At 35.5% G+C, this 10,000-nt stretch overlaps 1 protein-coding gene across 4 annotated transcripts in view; it reads left to right on the top strand.

Annotated features, from left to right (window-relative positions):
* LOC106880209 (myelin regulatory factor-like protein) overlaps nucleotides 1-10,000 on the top strand; it is a 135,504-nt gene that overhangs the window by 95,516 nt on the left and 29,988 nt on the right. For all 4 annotated transcript variants that reach the window (XM_089355753.1, XM_089355752.1, XM_089355755.1 and 1 more), the window contains 4 exons: nucleotides 2,638-2,696; nucleotides 5,263-5,749; nucleotides 7,324-7,457; nucleotides 9,736-9,895. In XM_089355753.1, coding sequence (XP_089211879.1) covers nucleotides 2,638-2,696; nucleotides 5,263-5,749; nucleotides 7,324-7,457; nucleotides 9,736-9,895 — 840 coding nt within the window. The remainder of the gene's footprint in view (nucleotides 1-2,637; nucleotides 2,697-5,262; nucleotides 5,750-7,323; nucleotides 7,458-9,735; nucleotides 9,896-10,000) is intronic.

Raw genomic sequence — 10,000 nt, 5'->3', positions numbered from 1 at the left:
GCGGGGCAGAGCGGGGTGATAAAGTAAGCTCGGATAGAGAATGGTGGTGGTCATGTGTAAGATTTATCTGTCAAACGGGTGCTCAGAAAGACTTGAATTACTTCAGAATATAAAGGTGAGATTTGGGAGGTAGCATTAGGATAGAGAGTGGATGTTATCTAAATAGAGAAATACGGAGAGCGAGAAAACAGATGTTTGAGAGAAGAAATAGCTAGAGAACTGTCAAGATCGTTGACTTAGAGCAGGTTTTACGAACAGGTGAGAAGAAAGAGAGACAGAGAGGAGAGGAGAGTGGATGAAAGGAATCTACATAAAGTAAACAGACATTTTCTCATAGACCTTTTTTTTTGTTATTTTATTTATTACTTTTCTTTGGATCACTTTTTATATGTCTTTCTCTTACTTAGCAGTTAATCTATCATACAGAAGAAGATAAATCCCTCGTATATTAATCCGAATGATCTCTCTTCCATCCCTCTGAAACACTCGTGATATACATAACTTTATTAAGCTTCCATTTTCCTCCGTTACAGAAAGTCTTACTTAGGACTGTAAACTGTGATTTGAGGGAGATTTTGCTGTTATTTCGATGTTGTTAAAAAAGTGTTGGTGGTCATCATGATGATGATATCAGTGTTGATGTTGTTGTAACTGATGGTGGTTGTGGCCGTACTATTTTCTATAAAACTAAGTAAGACGGAAAAAAAGGGAGGGTTCGTATAATCCTTTTTATAAAGGTACAACGACTGAAAATTTGATGGAAGGGACTAGTCGATTACATCGACTCTAGTATTTCAAAGGTATTTGATTTATTGACCCCGAAAGGAAAAAAGGCAAAGTCAACCTCAGTGGAATTGAACACGAAACCTAAAGCCTCTAAGCATTTTTGCTTAGCCGACTAACCATTCTGCCAGCTCACCGCCTTAACGTATGCGGATATATATTAACATGTTGTTTGTATTTCTCTATTCTAAAATAGTTTCTACATTTTCAGTCTTCCTCAAATCTGCGTGCTCTCAATATTTGCATAAATATGACTATGTAATCCTTTCAGGGCTCATTTAATTAACTGAATCAACACTTGATACCTACGTTGAAACTAGTAGTAGTAGTAGTAGCAGTAGCAGTAGCAGTAGTAGTAGTAGTAGTAGTAGTAGTAGTAGTAGTAGTAGTAGTAGTCATTATGAAAGAAAGAAGAGAAGAAAAATTCTAACATTTATTCTTCCCTGCAAAATTACTGTATATATTGTACCATCTGATAGTTATATAACCATGCGTGACTAAAAGTGCAAACATGGCCGTCGTTTAGTTTTTGAAGTTCGCTTCCGAATCACTTGTGTTGTGGTTTCTAGTTTGATACCACTGTGCGGCACCTTGAGCAAGTGTTTTCTGTTAAATCTTCAACTCGACCAACACCTTGACCTTGTGAGTGAATTTGATAGACAGAAACTGTATGGAAGCCAATCATATATATATTTATGCATATGTGTGTGTCCTTGTGTTTGTGTCCCCCGCCCCGCCACTTGACAACTGGTATTAGTTTCTTTACGTACTCGTGACTTACCAATTCGGCCTGAGTTACTGATAGAATAAGAATCAGACTTTAAAATGCAGGTATTGGAATCAGCTTACTCGATTAAACTCTTCAATGCGGTCAACTGACTGAAACAAGTAAACGAGAAAGAAAACAGAAACTGCGAAAACCCGTTCCGATTGACTGTGCCTTCTATTGAGTCCTACACTTAATCTATCTTCAGATTAACACCACCATTTGACTGGCTTTTTGTGTCATTATTTCAGTGGTTCTCAACTGGGGCCCATTGCGGGTTTTCATAAGATTTTGTTGTTAAAAATTATGCGCAATAAATTGGTTGTACTTCTACAACACACAAATTATTTTAATTTTTTGAATACAATTTCTAATATTTAATTATAAAAATTGCAGTAAGATATTTTTATATATACAGCAAATGGTTATGGAGATCTAGTAGAATAAAATAGAAGCCAAAGGGAGCCCATAGTAAAAAAAAATAGCTGAGAACCAATGCTTTAGATCAGTGCTTCTCAAACTATCTGATGTGGCGTACTGGCAGTTTTTTTCCCCCAATGTGCCAGGGACCGGTAATATTTCTTAGTAATATTGATCTATACCGGAAAAAATATATATTATGAATATAATAAAAGTTGACAATAATACAATATTACAATAATACAATATTATATAAGCATTTTATAAGTATTTTATAATGTTTCTTTTCTGGAAACTCGCCGGCTCGCTGATGGCCACTACTTTGACTAGCACTGCTTCAGATGAATCTACTCTGTTGCAAGCATTTGAAACGGCTTACCACCTGAAAATAACCAACGATTCTGAGCTTCTCCCACATTTACCGCCCAGTTTTTGATATCCGTCAAGGAAATAACGAAAATCTAAAGGAGAGAACAGAAAGCAAATGAGAGCGTTATAAGAGACGGGAGACGAGGAAAAGAGAGAGAGATGGAAACGGAGAGTAGAGAGAGGATAGGGAGAGGGTAAACAATGAGATGAATTTAAACTAGATTAAATGTTTGATATTTTATCGAACACTGATATGTTTAATTCCTTTAATTCTTTAATCATTAATCTTTACTTTTCAGCTCCCTTCCAGACAGCCCTCCAGATTCAGAACCTTACTCCCCTTCAGACGAACAGCAAGGTACGTTATGCATCTCATTGCTGTGTGTCCTTTTATTTATTAGTAGTTCTGTGTCTTCGTCTATCGTCCATTGTGTTTTCAATTGCTTATGTATTTGTATGCTTACATGTGATTGGGTGTTTGTGCGTTTGTGTGTCTGAGTGTGTGAACCTATGAGTGAAGGTTCTTGTGTGAATTTATGAGTGAAGGTTCTAGTAATAGTATTGTCATTGTATAATGAGTATAAACACTATGTACTAATTGCCATTCCTCTCTTGACTATTGACAAAATAATATGTCCTTGTCTCCATCCTTTGCATATATTATTTTATTCTTTTATGGGTTTCAGCCAGGTGGATGTGGTCATGCTGGAGCACCACTATGATTTTTCACTCTTTATTTTTGTACCCTTTCCACAATCATTCCGTGGTTCCTCTCCTCCGACTAATGCTATCCGATCAAAATTGTCGATGGCCCATCTGCTGTATGATGGAATTTAACACTGCTGCCCTATGTATACTTACATGTGACCTTGTGTGTATTCGTGAGTGAATGTATGTAAATGTGTGTAATATTTAATTATTACACACGCACATATATGTATGTACACACACACATACACACACACGCACGCACGCTCACACATACACATGCACACACGCACGACGGGCTTCTCTCAGTTTCGGTCTACCAAATCCACCATACATATATATATATATATATATATATATATATATATATATATATATATATATATATATATATATATATACTTCTTAAACAAGAATATTACATATATATATATATATATATATATATACTTCTTAAACAAGAATATTACATATATATATATATATATATATATATATATATATATATATATATATATATATATATATATATATATTATTCTTAAACAAGAATATTATTAACAGTAACTTCGAAGTTTCAGACAGTAAAGCCATCGTCGGTCTACCGTCTGACGATGGCTTAACTGGCCGAATCTTCGAAGTCACTGTCAGTAATAATCCTGTTTAAGAAGGATAAATTTGTACTCTACAAAAGTATGGAGTAACGCAGGAGTCGCCAAACTTTTTCGACCATCAACCCCCTTTAGCCACCTCCTCATTTAAAATATCTTAATATCCTACCCTACTGTATCATACCTTGAATGCGTACCGGGTACTGACGCCGGCAGTTAAAATGCTAGCTAATAATTACATGTACAACAAATTAAGAAATTCTATTGAAAATGACGCACTTTTTACATTTAAAACTACGTGCACGAATATACAGTATTAAACTTTCAATTTTTATGAAATTGTTTTCACGGTTAGAAAATGTGAAAAACGCATCATATTGCTGGAATATCTTTCATTGAAATTGACAACATCAATGTGAGGGATGAGCATAGCACTGACTAAGTATTTCGAGTAGTTAATCTGGGTGAGCTGGTCTTTCGCACACCGACCCCTTGGCTATCATCGACCCCCTTTAATCCCTCGCCGACCCCTAGGGGGTCCCTGGGACCCCTTTGTGTTTGTGTGTGTGTGTGTGTGTGTGTGTGTGTGTGTGTGTGGAAAACCGACATCCGATACATGTCCTGTATTACTAACAAGTATCAATATTTTAGATGACTTCAGTCTTAAAGTAAATGTCTAATTTGACATTCGTTTGCTATTTGTTTCCATATTAGTTATATCCTAAAATGACAAACGTTCTGGTTTACTAAGAGGTACTTGTAAATCTTCTTAATCCCTGCATTATCAAATATCCGTGCACGGGGGTTCTGAGCTGCATTGTTGAGATTAATTACTAGAAATATTAAAAGTAATAAATCATGACTTACCATTAAGTCTTATTTTGATCCTACAGAAAAAAAAATCTTTCTTTCATTCACCTTCATTTGTCTATCTTACGTTCCTTTGAATAACTAAAAATAGATATTCTGTATTTAAAGTGTCACTGGATCAGCAAATATAACAGCCAAATATCAAAGAGCTTACTCGTTGCTTTGAAATGTGTGTACAAATATGATCCCTCATGAGATAAAAGAAATAGAATTGCCTGTGACAAAGACTAGGCCTTCTCTTTCTGAGCTTCATCTCCAAACAACTATACACTCTCTACAAAGTTCAAAATGAACCAGATCGACAATTCAGTCTTACTCCATACGGGATGTTGGTGTCGTTACTTTTGCTATTATTGTTGTGACTACTGTTATTGTGAAAGCATATGACTTAGTGACTAGAGAAATCAGCTCACGGTCGCAAGGTCGTGAGTTCAATTCCAGGCTGTGTGTTGTGTCCTGGAGCTAGACACTTTATTTCACGTTACTCCAGTCCACTCAGCTGGCAAAAATTAGTGTCACACTGAATCTCCCTGAGAACTACGTTAAGGATACACGTGACTGTGAAGTGCTCAACCACTTGCACATTAATTTCAAGAGCAAGCTGTTCCGTTGATCGGATCAACTGGAACCCTCGTCGTCGTAACCGACGGAGTGCCAGTGTATACTATAATTGTTGTTGATTTGTTGTATAGCTGTTTCTACTGTTATTGTTAATCATTTCTGTTTTGCTTACAGATACCAAACATAATATTCCAGGTGGCATTTCTCATCACAACCCTCACAACAACCCGCAACAGCGTCACCATCAACAGAACCTCAATAACCCCAATGTGGTGCCTCACTTGCAGCCACACCATTCACCTCATCCATCACGACCACCGCATGATCTCCGTAATGGTATAGCCCAAACACCTCAGCAACACATGTACCCTCCTTTGGGTGGCAACACGTCAGTGAGAGGACCATCCGGCAACATGCATCTGGTCTCTCATGGCAACGTCAGTGGGACTCGGAACTTGGGTTACAGCTCTTATCTATGTAACGACCCGCTGAAGCTAAATCCTTCTGTCCCTACACAAGCTTTGATCTCGTCCTCAAATATACAAGCGGTTCCCCCGGGTCTCCCCCAGAACTGTTCTCTGATGAATCAACAACCACAGTCACAACAACAACAACAGCAACAGCAACAACAACAGCAACAATCACTCATGCATTATGGACAGTAAGTATTTTCGTATTACATTTGTATTTTCACAGGCTTCCATTGCTCGAAGTTGGCTAATGTTATACCACCTCCACTCAGGACCAGCCGAGAATCACTCGCCTCTCCTTTTTCTTGTCACCCATGCTACGTCTACTCACTCCAGGCCCCCGTACTAATTACATTTCACCCAGTTTTCCATCCCCATTATATCATACTTCTGGGACTCCATCTCTGTCTGTGTGTTTCCCTGAAGCCGTCAACCATATTGATCCCATTGGTTTCTAGGGACCACATGGGTACAATCCTTTGTGCAATTCATTTCTCCAGACCAAATTCAAAGCCTTAATTATAAAGTACACTTAATCAAGGGACTCACAGACTGTTGACAAAGCTAACCATATATTTTAAGTACAGACTACTTGAAAATAATACTCACAAATATTTTGTGAGTATATTTAATTTGATCCCAGTACCTGACTAGTACTTTATTTTATCGACTTCTGATCGATACTCAGTACAAAACATATCGTAACTTGTTTCACCTTTTACTCTTTTTTCTTTCTAAGGATTTGATCTTGGTACTATAATTATCAATATCTTTTTCACCTATTTTGAAATGAACCAGGACCAGTTACAGTCATTGCCAAATACCCATTTCAGAGTTAATACTAAAGTAACGCACAGAACGGCAATGGATTTGTAGAATCGTTAGAGTGTTGGACAAATTTCCTCTCAGTATTTAAATTGCAGACATTTACGTTCTTGGTTCAAATCTCCCCGAGAATAGCTTCGACTTTCATTCTTCCAGTGTAGATAAAATAAACACTGGTGACATTTCAATTGACTAATAACACTGTGTAACACGTTTTTTATCCTTGGATAGCAAGTGTTATTTCCTATTTGCTTACCCCTAGAAAGTATGAAAAATCGTTAATATTTCCTTCAAACTCTGCTTTTGTTTCATTTATTCAAATCCCAAAGAATCCCTTTCAACACATGGCTATGATGCTCCACCACTACTCTTGTTCATGATCAGAGATGCACATATTGTCAGCAACTAAGCGGTTATGGTCAAGCAACTGACAAGCAAATCTGTAGTATTGAGCAGAATATTTCTACAATGATATTTCTGCTTCAACAATTCAGCGTTGAATGTGTCGAAGATGGAATGGAAAATAGATCAGTTTCAAAACATTGATGTCCAGGTCACGAAAGTAATGTCCGAAGAAATCATTTCCTTTGATTTCTGGATAGAAACAAATAGGAAATAACACTTACTGAACAAAGACAAAGAAAGAAAATTTTGTTGCACAGTATCATTCACCTACAAAATTTCTGGCCTTATACTAATCATAAGAGGTCTCACAAGTCTTTCGTTTCAAGGCCAATACGTTATTCACACAGATATCCATATACATTAATATATTTATTAGCAGTTTATCCAACTATTTAAGTCAAGCCAATGCTGCCTCCAACAACAACAAAAATTACCCTGATTCACCTAACAATACATAATAACATTTGTTTCATTTCAAAGCTAAGTCATCCACACAGCCATCCATATATATGTACACTGACATATTTATTTGCAGTTTATCCAACTATTTAAGTCAAGCTAACAGCGTCTCCAAGAAGCGAAAGTACTCTGATTCACCTAATAATACGTTAACCAATACGATGATTAACAGTATGAATGGTTTATTGAACATTAAACAAGAACCATCGAGTAAGTATCACGTTTCACACTGCTTATGTTTATTTTACAGAAACCTAAGATGGTCGTTACTTTAACAAATAAGCATATGCATACAGATATATGAAGGCGGGGATACACACACACACGCATCCACAGGCACAAACACACACACGCATATTATGTGTGTGTGTGTGTGTTTTGATATTTCGCTAAGGCATTGTGAGACTAATAACCTGATGTAGAACTCAATATACTTATGTTTCAGAACGAAGTGCTAGACAAGTATAGAACAGTTATAAGAAAATGAGATGACAAAAGAAAAAGAACGGTTATGTTATGAATTTCATTAGCTTACAGCTGTTTCTTCTATAGAGATTGTAGATGTGTAGATGAGTGACCTCATACTGGAGGCTCTGATGAAGCTATAGGGTGTTATTCAAGCACTCAACTATGAGTTCACTGCATCTTGTTGCAAAAACAGCTGTAAGCTAATGTAATGAAGTTCTTAACCGTTTCTTTCTTGTACCTCATTCTTTAAATTTTAAGTGTATGTGTATGTATGTATGTATGTATGTACGTATATATATATATATATATATATATATATATATATATATATATATATACATACATATATATATATATGTATATATATATATATATATGTATATATATATATATATATATATATATATATATATATATATATATATATATATATATATATATATATATATAACATATGTACATACACACATACATACATAAATGATGATAGCCGTTCCATCAGCGCACGCACCACATCCCATCACACAGCACAATCTCTCCACTGATGAGCCCTAGATGACTTTTAAGACCAGCTGCTGACTGACACGGTTTAAAACACGTCACAGATATTCAAATTTCTTCAATATTTTTGCCCTTTGGAATCTGATTCTGTAGGAATGTTTTTTCATGAACTAGCATATGTCTTTTAAGTCCGGGTTTTGTCATACAACTTTTATGACATAAGACACAAGTCGTAAGAGGTGGCTGGGGTTAAGACTATTACCTACCTGGGCATTTCGATTTTCATCTGACTTCATATGATTCACGTATGCTGCTTTTGACAACAAAACACGATCGCACGCAATGCATATCCAATATTCAATGTTGATTTCAGTTCCAATTGTTCCTTTGCGACAGGCACTTTTAAGCGCAGAGCGCTGAACCATCTTTTCATCCCGGTCATAACAACCAGTCTTAACAGCACCCATTTACTTGTTCCGATCCAGAGCGTCAGTTTCCCAATCACTTTTGTTCATATCTAGTTTCTTCAGGTTTTCCTTCACAGTCTTTATACCTTTTCCTCGGCTTATGTCGTGGTCACTTACCAAAGTTGAGCACACCATAAAAAAGACGCTATAGCAATCGCTCATCTTTCATTCTAATAACATGTCCAGCCCATCTCATTTGAGCTGAGATAGCATGTTGTTCAATAGAGTTACAACGGAAGGATACAAAAACCATTTTGACTTAGCCAGACCATACAGGCTAGTATTCGTCCTTTCTACTTGGAGAGTTTAAATGTAGTTATAAAAATATGTCCTTCTGTTTAAATGTAATTGCATTAAATTTCTATATCTTTGTGCAGCTGAGGATTGCTCTGCATTTTATATTTGATGTAATGTTCACATTGCTTAATTAAATGGAGTCGCATGAAACGATCGTACTGCATTAACTTTGGATATCTTTGTTGCTTATTTTAACTTTAATCACCTTATTTTGAAACTGCATGGATAATACCATACTTAATTTTCGTGCCTAAACTTAAGTACCATACTCACCTGAATATATATATATATATATATATATATATATATATATATATATATATATATATATATATATATATATATATATATATATATATATATATATATATCATAAATATACAGGGATTAGCATGAGTTGCTTCTCCAGCATACTGAGAATTTAGAAATAGCAGTCAAAGAACTACTGATTCCAAACTACAAATTATGTTGGAGAACCAACTCATGCTAATCCCTGTATATTTATGATTATAAATGGCTTTACCGATAAAGGTTTTTTCATACTGAACTACTTGGGAAAATTGTTAATTATTAATTTTATTCCTAATTGACGATTCCCTGCCATATATCTGTATATATATATATATATATATATATATATATATATATATATATATATATATATATATATATATATATACATATATATAGATATGTATGTATGTATGTATGTATGTATATAATGTCTACTTTGTTTTCTATTTCTGTATATATAGCTGCCTCCTATGGCAACACGAGTTACATTGGTGACTGCAGTGAGGAGGACTATTATGATATTGAAAATGCCAATAACTTTGATGGCTCTTACCAAGTCATTAAGTGGCAACCATTCCAACCAGCAAAATGGGCAATTCTCTGTGACGATAACAGTGAAATGTAAGTATGTATTAAGTAGTAACCACGGTCATGAGACTAAAGTTTAACCTATTCCTGTCCTTATTCGGCAAAGTGTCAGATAAGGGGCGGAAAAAAGCATATATA

This window comes from Octopus bimaculoides, chromosome 7 (genome assembly GCF_046866305.1).
Source record: "Octopus bimaculoides isolate indiv1 chromosome 7, ASM4686630v1, whole genome shotgun sequence".
NCBI lineage: Eukaryota > Metazoa > Mollusca > Cephalopoda > Octopoda > Octopodidae > Octopus > Octopus bimaculoides.
Note: the sequence above shows the minus strand (reverse complement) of the source record. Positions and strands in the feature narration are given on the sequence as shown.